Below are 18,158 nucleotides of genomic sequence, written 5' to 3' on the forward strand. Positions count from 1 at the left end.
TTTATCAGTGATAATAACACAAACTCTGTTTGAATCATTCAAAACATAACAATTTATTAGTCAGGTAAATGTATCATGCCAATTCAATCAGTCAATTCATAAACGATCAATACAAAACATCAAATTATCAAAGATAACTCCAAGATGAAAAAGATGCATTCCTGACTTTGAAATATACATAACATGGAGCTAGCCATGTTATGGGCTGATCTGGTTAGGCAGAATCGCCCTGAGTTTTTCTCAAACCTTGCCTTAAATAATCCAAGAATTCCCTCAAGGAAGGGGGTGTGTGTAAAAAGTCACACCCTTCACAGTGGTTCAAAAGATGCCTGAAGTTATATATTTATTGTGTTGATTATATCTATTTCTGAGAGAATGAGACCATTGTACCAATCGCACTGAGACATTTCAAATGATATCAAACATGATAGTTAAAGTCAGTTTGGTTAATCTAAAACATTGAAATGACCATATGCGTGAGTTGGGGGGATGAAGCTGAGTCTCAGCATAGTCAGATGCAAATGCAGCAGGAACTGGTTTTTCACGCATTCCCCCCTGGTGGGTTGTGGAGTCCATTGGCCCTGTCTTCAGCTCATGTTTTGAATTGTCAAAGACATCAAAAATATTTGTAATATTTCAATTCTTACAATCACGAGTCCAGTCGAGTCCACATCATTCACAACACAAATTAAGATATTAAAAATTAATAAATAACAGCATGAAACTATACGGCACCGCACCGCACCTGCAGGTAGCAGCAGCAGCACATCATCACCTTAAACGTGTAACCAGAAATAGCCATAATCACACCATGTGTGGCTGGTCTAGGACTATAATGTCTTCAAAATCAGCAATAATTTGTTCTCTACCGACATGTTGAAAGAAAACAAAGTAAAGTAAGAGCTTATTTACTTGAATTGTATATTCATATCGTAGGGATGATGTTAATACATACTGACGATATTGTTTTGTTGTTTATATTGGTGTCAATATAACGTTATCCGCAAATAACTGTCAGTTTCAAAGTTTCACGCTTTGGCTCTGAGCCAGAGAAAGATGCGTTCAGTGCTTGATTTAGGCCAGGGCTTCTCAAATCCGTACTCCGTAATATTCAAAGTTTCCTGTTTGACGCTTGAACTGACATCCCTGCAATCATCCCGTTTCATTTTCCAATACTTCCCCCTTATGTTTAATCTTTCTATAAAAAGTGAAAGTACCGTCAACACAGCCGAGCTCAAATGTAATAGAACTGCAAGAGCTGTTTAAGAGAATTGTGCTTTCGCTTTATTTTGGCTTGATAGCGCGTTAAAATGAATATTAAAAACATCTGCATTCTCTTTCTTTCCATTAAAGCTGTGCGTCGATCGTCACAACTTCTAAATCAGTGTAGCCTGCATGCTGACTGACGGACACCTTTCGTAGCCTATAATAAAGTCATCCCAGATCCCAGATCAGCATCTGATTTTGGGAGGGAGGGTTAGGAGAGTATAAAGAGTGTGTAAAATTACAGGAATTAAATGATGGGATAGCAAAACTTTTTTAATAATGTTGCTTGGAGTTGCATATTATATTGAGTCAATATAAGCACAATAGATTTAATGTAGAGTTATATTCAAATCCAGTCAACATTCAGAATGAATAATCACTGGACTAAGTCCACATATTCAAGCAATATTATAATATTTTTAAAGATAGAATGAGGTTTGTGTAAAAATTAATGTTCAGGTAATATTTTGATGAGAGACATTGGAGGGATTAAGTGTGCCTGTGTCCACAATGTGAGTCTTCTGTGTGAGAATAAACATTACTGATTGTGAGCAGCAGTATATATCTGCCCTACATGTTGAATAAGCTAGAGACAATCTGATAATGGCACATTTCTGATTTGAAAATAGTCTATTTATATGAAGTCAATGACAGAGTGCAAGAATATGTGTATAACAAAATTAATCATCTCAAAATTTCATCTAGAAATTATTTAGAATTATACATAGTTGTATGCTGATTTCATCATTGTCTTCTGAACTGAGGACCAGGACCATCACCTATCCTCAAAAGTCCCCCCACCATCCATTTATTTATAATAAATTTTAATAAATAAATATATTAAAATATTTAGATTTATTTTTAATAAATAAAAGTATTATTATTGTTTTTATTATTGTTATTATTATTATACATTAATATTCTAAATAAATAACAGAAATTTGTCCTAAATGTAACTGGAACACAACAACACAACTGGAGTGATATACTAAGATCATTTAAGAAGTCTTTTGCAAGAATATTAATTTAATTTGACAACTACATAAGATACAAAAAACATGTTTTATAGAATTATTTGTGGGCTGCACGGTAACGCAGTGGGTAGCACTGTGACCTCACAGCAAGAAGGTCGCTGGTTCGAGCCACGGCTGGGTCAGTTGGTGTTTCTGTGTGGAGTTTGCATGTTCTCCCCGTATTGGCGTGCGTTTCCTCCGGGTGCTCCGGTTTCCCCCACAGTCCAAACACATGCGCTATAGGGGAACTGATCAACTAAATTAGCTGTAGTGTATGAGTATGTACGGATGTTTCCCAGTATTGGGTTGCAGCTGGAAAGGGATCCACTGTGTAAAACATATGCTGGATAAGTTGGTGGTTCATTCCACTGTGGCGACCCCTGGTTAATAAAGGGACAAAGTCTAAAGGAAAATGAATGAATGAATAAATGAATGAGAATTAATTTTCTTTTTAGACCTGAATTGTAAACTGTTTTAGGCCTAATCTTACCTCCCTGACTCTTCATCCCTCCTTTCTGCTTCATAGCATGTTTAGATAAAATAAGATCATCATCATATTGTTTTAATTTTTGTTTTGTCCACTTGCAAAACTCACTGTGCCGACACTTCAGCATGAAAGAGAGTTACACAGGTTTCCAATGCATAATGGCTGCGTATTATGTCATCGTGTCCCACAGTTGCAAAAACTTCTTTCTGAGTATTTTGAATGTACACTTGCTTTATTAAAAATGAAAGAATGTCCAAGACAAAGATAATACGTTTATTTTGAGAATATGTGCACTAGCAGTGGAAATTACTGAAATTCACCTCAAATCTTGCCTAGGGCTCCAAATTGGTTACGGCCGGGCCTAATCATGATCAAGCTGGATACTCGCATGCGCGCGCCTGCTTTAACACACTGAGGCAAAGCAATCATTTGAATGGATGAAAATGTCAGCCTCACGCAAAAGAAAACTTGAAGAGATTAGACAGTTCAAAGTTGAATGAACTGATAAGTATGTGTTTATTTTTTGCCACTAGCCAGCTCGAATCAGTGACCTTCCTGCTGTGATGCGATTGTGCTACCCACTGCCCCAGCATGCTGCCTCTGTGCATCTTATGAATGTTTATTAAAAACAAGTTATGTAATATCAATTGTTTCATACACATGACCTTAATAAAAATTCAGATTTGGACCTTTTAATGTAGAAATTGAGAACCCCTGTTTTAGGCTATCACTAACAGGGTAACTGTAATTCCCTGTTAAGAGAAGAGTCGAATGGTCTCTCTTTGCTGAACCTTTAGTTCTCTGGAATTAATTTTAATAAAAATGCATTGTTGCCTTGGTAATGCAAGCGTAATTTAAACAGAAGAAATGCGAGAAAGTGGCATGAGAATAATGTCAAATGTGTGAGTCTTGTAAAATAATAAAAGTTCTACATATATCCTCAAGGCAATTTGTAAAAATGTATCAAAAGCTGAAAATATTAATTTAACAGTTTAATTGTTATTGTAAAATTGTATTTGATTAATTAATATTATATTTTAATTATTATTATTATTTTTTTATTTATTTTATTTTTTTTAGCACTGTTACCTCACAGCAAGATGATCACTGGTTCGAGTCCCGACTGGGCCAGTAGTTTTTCTGTGTGGAGTTTGCATGTCCTCCCCGTATTGATGTGAGTCCAAACACATGTGCTATGGGGGATTAAATTTACTAGAATGGTCGTGTGTGTGAATGAGAGTGAATGAGTTGCGGCTGGAAGGGCATCCACTGCCTATATCATTATTACTGTAACAAATTAGCTCAAGGTTATTCTTCCTGCGCCTTTTCCACCGTTATAATGTAGCGAGTTATGATTTAAATTACAGTGCTCACGTATCTTCTGCACCGTTATATATATATAAATATATAAATATAAATTTAATATATATATAAATTTAATATATATATAAATATATATAAATATATATATATAAATATATGTATATACATACACACACACACACACACACATATATATATATATGTGTGTGTGTGTGTGTGTGTATATAGCGGATTAGTTTAGCAGGAAGAAGATTCATTTGAACGGGGCTTCAAATGAATCGACTCTTTAGATCCGAACAAACGAATCGTCCAGCGATCGTTCAAGTAGACAGTCAAGTTTATTATGGCTGTTGCTATCAAAATAAAAACCCATTAAGTTTGAGCAGGGTAACAAGATCGAAGTTTAAGACGTTAGATTCATAAATATACACTGGCACCTTTCTTTAGACAAAATTTTACTTTATTGACTAATCTAACAGAAGCTAAAACCTAACACAAACGCACATTCATACAAGTGTAGAGAAGAGTAAAGAAGGTAAAGTTAGAGGTTGAGAGAATGTAATGATCGGAAAACCTCGGAGTTTGTAAGAGCAAACCAAGTGAATCAAACATAATCAAATTTACCCTTCTATTGTCTCTTTAGATTTGCATTTAGTTTACACCAGTTCAGATGTAGACAAAAGTGGATACTTGCATCTGTCTGTGTGATGTGTAGAAGCTCCCTTGGTTGAGCATGTGGATGGTTGGTTGTCCTTGCTCCTCGCAAGGTTTAAAATGGGGTGGAGTTGGTAGTTTCAAGTTTGAAGCAGCAAAGGGGCTAATCGTGAGAACTACTGGTTTACGACGCACTAAACTTAACTAGACTCTCGATGGAAAATAAAGAAAGCATATTAGATGTGAAGGTCCGAGCTGTGCGATTAAACCTTTCCGTCTGGGTCTCAGCCTGCTTTCTTGGAGGTTTCTCTGCTTAGGTCTTGTTCTTAGGTCGTTGCAGTTGAAGAGGTTTCAGAGAAAAGAGTTGCGGGTTAAGAGAGCATGGTTCAAGAGCTGGTTTCAGAGAGGGTTGAAGAGCAGAGAGAAAAGCGTAGCTTTGGTCACAAGCTTTATAGGGCGGGTTCGGATCCACCGTCCATGGAAAGTTGACCAATTAGAAACTTCCCAGAGACATGACTTTATGACTCTTTGTTCGAGGCAGATGAATTTGCATAGGCAAATTTGATACCAACTGAGGCAGAAATGTTCAAGTCTCTTAAATTGGTAATATGTTGCACTCTTATTAAGATAAAATGTCAATGATCAATAAGTACAGCAAGTTAGCTTTAAGACAACTCTACACATGAACAGTATACAAACTTGTTTAGCTTCGGTAGAGTTAAACATTTTATGCAGAAGTATTAAAACCCAACTATTAATACAGGAGCAAGGGAAACGTTGCAAAACACATGATTACACATAAAGAGATAGTAAAGTTTAAATTAAAACATGAGTCTTAAGCAAGGAGCTTAAAGAAGTCCTGCTCACTTCTTTTGTGCTGTGCTGTGAGCACATTCCTTTGGGTCATAAATTCCTTGGAATCGGATTACAACTGACCATCGAGTCTTCCTTGGACAAAAGTTGGCTCATTTGTTGAATAAAAGCAAAATAATTATGTATCTGGTCGGCCATATTTGTTACAATATTCTAAAGTACAAAAAAAATTAAATAAAAGTCAATTAAAAGTTTAACATTAATGTAGTGCCTGGACCATCTAATATGTCCGGTCTGTAAGAATAAGCTCTTTAGTTTATTCAACCTTAAACTTCGGGGATTTAAACAAATGGCTCACAGTTTGAAATAAAATTAACATTTACATTTATGCCATGCATTTGTCCACCGCAATAGAAGTAAGCAGCACAACATTATCTTTAGTAAATTTATGTTATATTATAACATAGCCAACAATAATAATATAAAAAACTATTTCACTATTTGGCGAGCAAGGTTGCAAAAATATATAGGTAAGGTAGTAAATTAGAAACACAAAGCACCAACAAGGATTACCTTTATTAAGCTACAGACACAGCAAACTATTCTACGTAAAACACATAGATACACACACAAAACAATTCTTTAAAGAGAGAATGAAAAACTAAGCGTCCCAATCGTTCTTTGCATTGTAACCTGAAAAAAAACACCAAAATGTTTACTGCTTAAACTTACTTCACACTAGCTTCAGCAAGCAATGAAAAGTTGATTTGCTTTTACTTGCATTTTGATGACCAGTCTCAGTCGACAGCTATTTGAGTGAAATTTTGTGGGAAAGGGATTTCCTTCATCTCATAATGTGCAGAGAATTTGATGTCAGCAATGCAGAAAGTGTTCTGAATAGGAATCCTCCTGACACTTGCTTCTCTGTAGAATTACAAAACTTAGAAATTCAAAGTTCAAGGCCCTTTCTAGGTATACTTGAAACACCTAGGCAGGTGTATTGAGGCAAGTTGCAGCTAAACCCTGCAGGGACACTGGGTCTCCAAGACCGAGATTGGAGACCCCTGCCTCTGACCCTACTATCCGAATGTTGCAGCAGATATTGAGACTCATCAGACTAGGCAAATTTTTCCAATCTTCTATTGTCCAATTTTGGCAAGCCTGTGCGAGTTGTAGCCTCAGTTTCCTGTTTTTAACTGTCAAGAGTGACACCCTGTGTGGTCTTTTGCTGCTGTATCCCATCCACCTCAAGGTTTGACGTGGTTTGCATTCAGAGATGCTCTTCTGCATACCTCAGTTGTAACAAGTGGTTATTTAGGTTACTGTTGCCTTTCTATAAGCTCCAACCAGTCTGGCCATTCTCCTCTGACCTCTAGCTTCAACAAGGCATTTGCATCTACAGAACTGCCGCTCACTGGATATTTTCTCATTTTCGGACCAAACTCTAAAGATTGTTGTGCGTGAATATCCCAATAGATCAGCAGTTTCTGAAAAATTCAGACCAGCCCATCTGGCACCAACAACCATGCCACATTCAAAGTCACCTAAATCACCTGTCTTCCCCATTATGATGCTTAGTTTAAACTGCAGCAGATTGCCTTGACCATGTCTACATGCCTAAATGCACTGAGTTGCTGCCATGTGACTGGCTGATTAGAAATTTGCGTTAACAAGCAGTTGGACAAGTGATTCATTTGCCTGTCATTGAGGTGCCCTTTGATCGCATTGGTTTGGAACTATAGGGGCCACTGCTAAAGTCTGACTGTGGCCACAAGCACATCCTGTAATATTGGATTATGTCACCAGTTTACTTGAGGCAGTGCCCCTAGGAAAGTCAACATCAAAGGCAATTGCAAAGAAACTGTTTCTCCTCTGCAGCTAGATGGGCATCCCCACTGAGATCCTGACTGACCAGGATACGCCATTCATGTCCTCGCTGATGGCAGTCCTCTATCACCTTCTGAAGATAAAATCGCTGTAGACAATTGTTTACCACCCTCAAACAGATGGACTCGACTGGGTTCATTGTCTTTGAACTGTTGTTTGGTCAAGCTGACAGAGTCATGATAATGGTTTATGAACACCTCACCACAGCCCAGTTTGCCAAGCAACCCCTCTTTGATTGGCCTGGCCATCCCTAAGAGTTCTATTGTGACGTTCAGGTACAGGTGTTAGTTCCCACCATCACATCTGAGTTCCTTGCCACCTGAAAAGAACCATGACTGATCGTCAAGTGGGTCGAGCTAGTCAACTACTGCATCTGTCAGCCAGGAAAAAGACAAGAGAAACAAGTATATCATATCAACCTCCTGAAATGCTGGATGCTTAAGATAGCTAAATACCTACCCCTGCATCCATGAACATGCTAGATCTCAACGATCATATACTTACCGGAGGACGCAGCACCAGCCCCATTTGCCCTCTTCTCTGTCACTTCACTCTTTTAGCTGTAAATAAACCATTATCTTGGGCTTCTGAATTAAAACCTGCCTGTCTTGTGTTGTGTTTATCCTAGAGTATACAGTGGAGAGAAACAAACTTGTCTTTACTGTGGTCTTTCAGGAATACTTGTTATGCTCTCTATTGCTCCATAACCACCACAGCATCTGCTCAGGATACGACCTGGTCTAAGATTATGGAAACCTTGGGAATATTAAAAAACAGACTAACATAAGAATAGATGTCGTTCAAATTATAATTTCGAATGGGAAGTGTTCCTGGCTTCGGTTGCCCTAAATAATGCAAAATAACAATCCTTTAGAGGATTTGGATTTCAAAAGCATTTGTGTTTTATGTGTATGCTAATGAAAATAGATGTGTCTTTAATCTAGTTTTAAACTGACAGAGGGTGTCTGCCTCTTGAACTGTACTAGGATGGCTGTTCCAGAGTTTAGAGAAATGAGAAAGATCTACCGCCTACAGTAGATTTTCATATTCTGGGAATAATCAATTGTTTATCAATTGTCTAGAACAGGGGTGCTCAATCCTGTTCCTGGAGATCTACCTTCCTGCAGATTTCAGTTGCTACCCATATCAAACACACCTGCCTGTAATTATCACGTGGTGTTCAAGTCCTAATTAATTGGTTCAGGTGTGTTTGATATGGGTAGCAACTGAAATCTGCTGGAAGGTAGATCTCCAGGAAAAGAATTAAGCACACCTGGTCTAGAAAGACTCCAGCAACTGCATTTTTAATTAACTAAAGTTTTTTAATTATGCCAACAAGGCAAATGCCTAGTAACATATTAAAATAGTCTAACCAAAAGGTCATGAAAGAATCATACAGACCAAAAGTACACTGTGGGGTACCACAAGGCTCAATTCTTGGTTCCTTACTTTTCATACAATATATGCTAGCGCTAGGTGTTTTTTTTTTTTTTTTTTTTTTTTTTTTTTTTTTACATGGTTTGTTTATGGCAAGTTTGTGAATGGTTGTTAGTGTAATGGACAGAATTGTTAATTTTAATACAAGAATAATATTAATAAACAGTGTGAATGGCAAATATCAAACCAATCATCACCTCCAGACAGACCAAAGATTATTAAAATAATAAAAAGACATTAAAGACAGTTGCAGTCAGAAGACATTTGTTGTGAGCTAAGCTGTCAACAAGAAGGCTCCATAATAAAGCACCATTTTTCATAAAAAAATAGCTAAATTTAACTAAAACAACTAAATAGAGAAAAATAAAAGACAAAGTAAAAAGACAAATATTGCAATTTTACTGTCAGCATTTGGACTTTTATGAGACAGTTCCAGGTGCATAGGATCACACATTCAGATGTCCACTCCAAATTTATCTACTAGGAGGAGCTATAGAAATTTTTATTTTACATATGTCCCCATGAGAAATAATTGCTGTCTAAATGGGACTAAATACAACACAGGGCCAGGACTGTATAATACTAGACAAGAATCTTTAGATATTACACCATTAGATCTATATCAGTGACCAATGTCTAGTAAAGCTATTAAAATTGAAAGTGTATTTAGTTTATTGTAATTTGTATTATTAGTTATAATGAAACATATATACCATTGTAACATTTATATACAATTTTATTAATAATAAACTAGTTTCTAATTATAAGCGTTATTTATTCAGTGGATCGGTGGATCACAGCAGAGGTTTCATGTGTGCGTTTTTCCTGTAGGTGACAAGCAATCTGTTCGACATCATGTCTGGTCAGACAGATATTGATCACCCACTTTGTGAGGAGTGCACTGACACATTATTGGACCACTTGGACACACAACTCAACATCACTGAGAACGAGTGCCAGAATTACAAGTCAGTAACACACAATAACATCAATTACTGTAACAAACTATTTTTATTTTATTTTCTGTGAGTGATGTGATGTTATTTGCCTGGTAAGATTAATTAAAGAGGTAAAGACTGGTAAACTGGTAAAGAGATAATTTATGTACACATTTTACACCATTGGGTTGTTTAATTGCCTGTGAATTGTCAGGAGCTGTTTAGAGCTGCTGTCTCAGCTTCCAGAAGAAGAGGAGGCCAGTCTACTGAATGCATTGCAGCAGTTGAAACAAGAAGAGGAATCTCTGATCCAGGAACTAGAGAGCATTGAGACAAAGCGTGAAGCCGTGGCCAAAGAGCTGGATGAGGGACGCAACCACAGCCAGCTGATGGACACTGAAGAACTTCGGTATATATGAAAAGAGTATTTACAGATGACTCATATTTTTATATGAATAGTGAATGTTTGAGAAGTGACAGTATATTAAGGGGAAAAAACATGACTGTGAAATTACTCAGGCTGGACTTCAGTGTCTTCATGGCTTGTTTATATCAGGTATTAAGGTGTATGTTCATCAAACTGATCACTAATGGATGAGGTGTAAACAGGGTTTATAATTTTTTGAGCATGGCCACCTTTCCCCAATTGCAGTGGTAGTTGAAAATGCATTAATTTAAATGGTTTTCTACCGTTAACACTTTTGTGGTCAAAAGGATTCAAACAGCCACAAAAGGATATTGCTCACCACCTACTAATTTACAGCTTAATGGTGCCATATACTACATTGGTTCAATAAATGAAATTGTTCTCTGATGTCTACATAGTAGGTATATAGCTTAGGTAAGTTTAAAAAAAATCTCCAGAAACCAGTTTTATATGCTTACTTATTATTCCATAAAATTGTAGGGATATTTTACAGTTTGAACCCAAAAATGAGTCAGAGATTCAATTAAAAAGAAAGTTTACTAAAGGTTAACACTTGCAAATAAGTTTATAGTCTGTTCTGCTTACAATCTCAAAAATATCAACAATTATACTCTTAGATAGCATCATTAACTGCGTCATACATAAAGGTTTTTTAACAGATAGACTTAGATTTTCACGTAGATGCGTGCGTATATAATACCTCAATATTTTAAGCATACAAATAGCCACAGCCACCAGACTCTTCAGAGCTGAGCCTAGACCTGTGAAAGGATCCACAATCGAATAGAACAGTGGTTTGCAACCTTTTTTGCCTGAGACCCCCTTTTCCCATGGAAATTATTGAAGGGCCCTCTTCAACATTTAATGTTATTATCGCTCATATAGTTTTGCAGTAAGTATTACAAAAAATGTTGTTTTCAATCAAATAGTATGTTTATTACTAAATCTAGATATTTTATGCACAAATAATGGCCTTTTTATAATGTAAAGTATAAAGGCAAAACATTAGTAGGCCATTTGTAACAAAAAAAATTTAAGGCTTTGGCCTTTAAAATGGCCCTGTATTAGTTGACAATTAGTTGCCAAGTTTTTAAACGTTTCTTGTCAGTAGCTGTGACGACCCTCATTTAATTTTAGTTGTATGTCAATTATTTTACCTTGAGCTCAAAAAATACTCTGGGCTTGTCACGGTATTGAGGATGAGTCATCTGCAAATGTCTTAATAATTTGGATGGCCTCATACATTCGTTAGCAAGAATTTGGCGCAGGTAATACACTGGGGCTTTGTCAGAAACACTTTGCTTAAAAAAAATGGAATAAAACCATAGTTCAGGTAACTATTTTGGTATTTCCTGCATTTAGTTTTACCAGTATTGCTAGTGCAGTGACCCGAGATGTTTCGAGCTTCCTCACTTGGGTCTAGTATGCTTGTCATTAGCATTAGTCGTTTTTTGTGGAGGACGAGTTACAAATTTATCAATTTGTTTGGTCAGCCAAGGGTATAAAATGAACGAAGGCTACATGATCGTTCTCCTAACTGTCCACAACTAAAAACAAATGTACAAATATGACGAAACCGGCCACAGAGATCGGTGAGGCCTCCTTGCAGGCTGGGACCCCCCTGTTGGGAACCGCTGGAATAGAACACACACACTCAAAGTACAATCTGTTTTCTACCTAAGGCTGAGTGTAAACTGGTTAAAAAACTGTGTAATCTACATCCAAACTTGGTGATAATTGGATTTATCAAATATTAAAATCAATATTTAGGTATTTGATATTAATAATGATATTTTAGCCTCACACGGGGGCACCAAATAATGTAGTGATAATTGGATTCATCAAATATTAAAATCAATATTTAGGTATTGATATTAATATTGATTATTTATGCCTCACGTGGGGGCACCAATTAATGTAGAAATAACAGATAAATAACTCGTTTTAAACGGGGCACCAGACAGCTTTCAGCTGTCAAAATAACTAACAAGAAAATATTGTTAATTAAATTATACATATGAGGAATTTATTATCTGGAGGATAATTATCCTTCAGAATGCAAATCTGAGGGATAATGCGATTGACTTGTAGAGCCTTTTTCTGTATTATCAACACAAGGAAGACACAATTGTAATAAATGTGTATTTATTAACAAAATAGTAATCAAGGGTAACTACAATTACTAAATGTACAATAAATGAAGTGCATAGGCGAGTGATGAAGGTGATTAAGGTAAGGTAAGCCTTATTCTACAATAACAAAGAACTGAGGAAGGCTTTGTTATTAATGACAATTAGTTATAAACATCTAATTAATTAGAATATTTGATACTGAAACACACTATGCCAAGGTCTAATTTAGAGGGTTGGAAAGTAGTATATTTACGTTTCTGCCTTTGATGCAGTAGATGGAAGAAGTTGGATCTTCCTGCAGATCTTGAAGCATGAAACGAGCAGACTTGGCTCTCCTGAGCTTTGAGTGGAAGAAATCTGTAGTTTCTGGAACACGCAGACTGGAGATTTCTGGAAGTGGTGATTCGATGTCGGGAACACGCCGACGTCTTTATCCTTGAGCGTAGAAATCTGTATCTTCTGGAACACGCAGAAATTGGAGATTTCTGGAGGTGGTGATCTCATGTCGGGGCCACGCCGACGTCTTTATCCTTGTGCGTAAAAATCTGTATTCCTGGAAATCTGGGACACGCAGATTTCTGGAGGTGGTGGTCTTTATGCTATGGTTTCAGACGCCTTGGAAAAAGCACTGTGAATCCAATTACCAAATCTTTGCTGGAACACGCAGCAAAATGTCACCCTGCAGCCCAAGACCGGTTACTCACTGAAGCTAAGCAGGGCTGAGCCTGGTCAGTACCTGGATGGGAGGCCACTAGGGAACACTAGGTTGCTGTTGGAAGTGGTGTTAGTGAGGCCGGCAGGGGGCGCTCAACCTTTGGTCTGTGTGAGTCCTAATGCCCCAGTAAAAGTGAAGGGGACACTACACTGTCAGTGGGCACCGTCTTTTGGGATGAGACGTTAAACCGAGGTCCTGACTCTTTGTGGTCATTAAAAATCCCATGGCACTTGAAAGAGCAGGGGTGTAACCCCGGTGTCCTGGCCAAAGTCCCTCTATCGGCCCTTATGATCATGGCCTCCCAATCCTTCCCTTCCACCGAATTGGCTCGATCACTGTCTCTCCACTCCACCAATAACTGGTGTGTGGTGAGTGCACAGGCGCCGTTGTCCTGTGGCTGCCGTCGCATCATCCAAGTGGATGCTGCACACTGGTGGTGATGTGGAGAGACCCCCTTCAAATTTGTAAAGCGCTTTGGGTGTATGGCCATACACAATAAATGCGCTATATAAATAAACATTACATTACATAACATTACAAAAGTTCTGATGTCTAGGACAGAACCCCGCAAACCACCATGAACCACACTTTGACCACTCTTCGACCACCTTTTAGGACACACTTTTTACCACACACGCTTCTGCACAAGTTCTTAACAGAACTTGTCTTTGTTCAAAAGAATGTCTTTAATAGTTTCTCTGGAAAGTGGGATTGAAGGATGTCACCTTTCAAATCCAGCATTGTGATTGGATAATCCTGTGAGTTGGTCACTAGGAGGTGTCATCCATAATGTGGTCTGCATTTGCATAGTCATAGTCCACTGGTTAACTACTATAATATTTAAGAGTCTTAAATATTTTCCTATGCATAATTCACTTTCCAAACCACATCTAATTAACCCAAGGCATTATTTGCAATATATAGAGTCTAAACATCACTATGTAATGTTGATCTTTACCCAAGCATTTATATATAAACCTTAATAAGTTTCATACAGTGAAGTATTTCAAGCAGTGCATATTAAATATATAAATGATCATTAGAATATACAGGTATATGAAGTGAAATTTTCCATTTGTGTCTCTTTGTGTTTGAGATGATGTCAAAAGTTGATTGGATCAAGAAGCAAGTTCTGGGCTCTTAACACCTTTGTCTTTCAGATAAACAAAAGACAGATGGTCATTGTCTCAATTGCCACTTTCTAATGAGCTTAAGAAAAAAGTCTTTAGTGTTAACTCTGCAGCATTTGTTTATATTGGAAATTAATTTCCACAAGTTAATTTCCACAAGTTCCTGGCTTTACCGCTGATCACTACATCCACCCTCCTTGTTCGAATTGAGGACTGAAGTCGTTGATCTGGACAATGGAATAAAGTAAAACAGGAACAAAACATACCACTTAACTCTCTCTTTTGACCATTGGCATAGCAGTAATATGACTGAATTTCCAAATAATTTAAGAACTATTTGAAGAGTTTATGTGGAAATGGAAATTTTATGCAAGGGACTTAACAGTTACATGACAATGAGTTTTAGAAGTGAATACTAAAAAATGTTTGTCTGAAACGAAAGCATCGTTAGCAAGAAACCAAATTTGATAATGACATAATTTGGTGTTGCATTGTCAAGGATGTACACTGAGTCAAAGGCATGAAGAAAAATATCAGTTTGCATGTACAACCAGAGACTGATTGGAATATTTCAACTGAGACAAAGAATTATGAATCCTTTTCTGAATTAAAGGAATGTGATGACAGGGGCAATTAAAAGTCTGCTGACTTTGAAGGCCCTGTTCGTTTTAAGAACACCAGCTATAGGTGGAGTGGAGAGACAGTGATCGAGCCAATTCGGTGGAAAGGGATGATTGGGAGGCCATGATCGTAAGGGCCGATAGAGGGACTTTGGCCAGGACACCGGGGTTACACCCCTGCTCTTTCACGAGAAGTGCCATGGGATTTTTAATGACCGCAGAGAGTCAGGACCTCGGTTTAACGTCTCATCCGAAAGACGGCGCCCACTGACAGTATAGTGTCCCCTTCACTTTTACTGGGGCATTAGGACTCACATAGACCACGGGTTGAGCGCCCCCTGCTGGCCTCACTAACACCACTTCCAACAGCAACCTAGTGTTCCCTAGTGGTCTCCCATCCAGGTACTAACCAGGCTCAGCCCTGCTTAGCTTCAGTGAGTAACCGGTCTTGGGCTGCAGGGTGATATGGCTGTATGAACTTAAAGATCTGAGTGATGTATTAGGTTTGTATTCAGTCAGCATACCTGTAATGTATTAAGCTCCTAGGCCATTTAGTGATTTATAGACAAGTAGTAATACTTTAAAATCAATTCTAAATGTAACTGGGAGCCAGTGTAAGGATCTGAGGACAGGTGTGATGTTCTGGTTCTGGTCAAAGTCCTGACTGCAGTGTTCTGGATGAGCTGCAACTGTCTGACTGTCTTTTTGGGAAGGCCAGTGAGGAGGCCGTTACTGTAATCAACCCTGCTGCTGAAAAAAGCATGAACACGTTTCTCTAAGTCTTCACTGGAAAACAAAGCATCTAATTCTTGCAGTGCTTTTGAGATAATAGTATGCTTATTTACTAACTGCTTTGACATGACTATTGAAACTCATATCTGACTACAGTCACACCAAGATTCTTGATCTTATTTTTTGTTGTTTGACCCTTAGACCCAAGGTACACATTTACCTTGAGAACCTCATTTTTGTTCCCAAACGCAATGATTTCAGTTTTTTCTTTGTTTAACTGAAGAAAGTTTTGGCACATCCAACTGTTAATTTCCTTAGTGCATTGGCAGATGGTGTCAATGGTGCTGTAGTGATTAGGCAGTAGGACTAAGTATGTCTGTCATCAGCGTAGCTGTGGCAGAAAATGTGGTTCTTTCTCGTTATTTGGCTCAGAGAGCATATAAAGGTTGAACAGGAGAGATGCCAGAATTGAACCTTGTGGCACTCCACATATCATGAGTATCCTCCTCGACCTATGGTCACCTATACTGACATAGTAACCTCTTCGTTCAAGGTAAGATCTGAACCATTTGAGTACCGTCCCAGAAAGCTAACCCAGTTTTCCAGCCTAACGAGAAGTATGCTGTTATTGACAGTGTCAAATACAGCACTGAGATCAAGCAATACCAGCACTGTTAGTTTGCCTGAATCTGTATTTAGGCGTGTATCATTGATTATCTTTATAAGAGCGCTCTCTGTACTGTGATGCGCTCTGAAACCAGATTGAAAATTGTCTAAACACCCCTTGAAGCTTAATAACTAATTCCCCTGGTTAAAAACAACCTTTTAGAACATTTTGCCAATAAAAGGGAGATTGATGTGGGAAGAATGATGTGTGAAGCGTGTCAAGACTGTAGGTTGATGTTTTCATAATTTGCATATCTTCTAAGATTTTACCATCAGTTGCCATATAATCAGATATAATGTCTGATTTCTAAAGTTTTAGTTGAGCTTAAAGGTGTCAAAATGAATTCTTTCTTTGCTGCACTGCAATGCAGACCCGGACAATTCGGTATCGGATTAGTAATAATCCTAATCGGTTATTATGTACTGACATCATTTATCTCATATGTGCTATGTCGCTGTAGCTTAACGTTCTAACTAATTAAAAACGCAGAAACTTTGCATAATTTCACTGCGTGTGTTTGCTGGACAGTCTATTACTGACACAGCAGAAGCCCCTATTTCACTGCGATTGACAGAATGTAAGTAAACTCCATTTCTCTCTCTCACTGTGGCCCGTTTGACCTGCTGGCGTAACTTTTTCTCTCCTTTTGGCTATTACATTACTTCTGGACACAGACACAAGCACATGTCAGCAGAGTTTTCTACACTGTGTCTATCATGGATCAGCTGTGATCGCCGCTGCCATTTATCAGTGTTACTCATCTGTGAAGAGCGCCAGCGTGTAACAGCCAATCGCAGCCCTTTCTGTTGAGTGTGTGACCAATCAAAGGGGTGTAAGAAAGAACTTGGTAGACAGGACTCAGAAAGTGAGCGGGATATTTATATTAATACAATTCAGCCATGCCATTTATTCTTTACTGTTGCAAAAAGGCTGGGGGCATTATTTCGGTTGCAGTGTTTAGTTCCACATTAATGGCATGAAGACTGTCTTTATAGATATCATAATGGACTACTAGTTTCGTCTTCCTCCACATACGCTCAGCTTTTCTGCATTGTCTTTTCATCATTTGTACTGTTTTTGACCTTGTCCAGGGTCCTTTCTGTCTCGCAGTCCTCTTTTTGGCTTTAACAGGAGCTATGTCATCTATGACATTCTTAAACAAAGTTAAACATATCAAGGAGAGAATCAACAGAGTCTGCAGATATGATAGGTGCTTGCACATTGATTTCTGGATTATCAGTGTGAATATTACAATTCCAAGCAATAGTAAAATAGTCAAATTCTGAGGTTACTATTGATAACAGCTCTATAAAATAACCAATAAAAGTTGGAGAATATTTTGGAGGTCTGTAAATAATGATCAGTAAAATGCTTGGAACACCTTTTAGTGCTATACTTAATGCGCATTCAAAGGACAAATAGTCACAAAATGACACTTGATTACTACTCATAGACATCTTTAAACAAGGCAGTGATGCCTCCGCCTCTCCTATTAGCTCTGCAAGCACTCACAATTCAAAGTTTAAAGGAGCTGTTTCATTCAGGACTGCTGAACTTCAACTGTCATTTAGCCAAGTTTTATTTAAAAGCATAAAATACCGTCAATTTGTGTTGATAAAATCGTTGACTAGAAGTGACTTAATGTTAAGTGATCAGATGTTTAAAGTGCTTTCTAAAAAGTTTTAGCTATTTTTCCTAGAGTAGTTTCAGATCTAAATTTAATAGACATCAGATTTGAATAATTTGCTATACGACTTGAAGAGGTCGTTTTATTTCTGTCAGGTAATCCAACACATATCTGCGTAGAGGAAGCTACATGCACACTGGGTTTCTGCTTGTTCTGTAAACATTTGACAAAGATACAGTTATCTTAGCAGGCATCCGACGCACATCACTGAGAGCTGTTGTGTTCACCAG

At 37.8% G+C, this 18,158-nt stretch overlaps 1 protein-coding gene across 2 annotated transcripts in view; it reads left to right on the forward strand.

The window, feature by feature from the left end:
- The window catches only part of becn1 (beclin 1, autophagy related), a 412,014-nt gene that overhangs the window by 374,458 nt on the left and 19,398 nt on the right, over positions 1-18,158 (forward strand). The window contains exons 2-3 of one of the 2 annotated variants that reach the window (XM_087274781.1): positions 8,811-9,848; positions 10,033-10,227. In XM_087274781.1, coding sequence (XP_087130907.1) covers positions 9,736-9,848; positions 10,033-10,227 — 308 coding nt within the window. In that variant the 5' untranslated portion in view covers positions 8,811-9,735. 2 annotated transcript variants of the gene reach the window in all.

This window comes from Danio rerio, chromosome 12 (genome assembly GCF_052040795.2).
Source record: "Danio rerio strain M-AB ecotype USA chromosome 12, GRCz13ab, whole genome shotgun sequence".
Taxonomy (NCBI): Eukaryota; Metazoa; Chordata; class Actinopteri; order Cypriniformes; family Danionidae; genus Danio; species Danio rerio.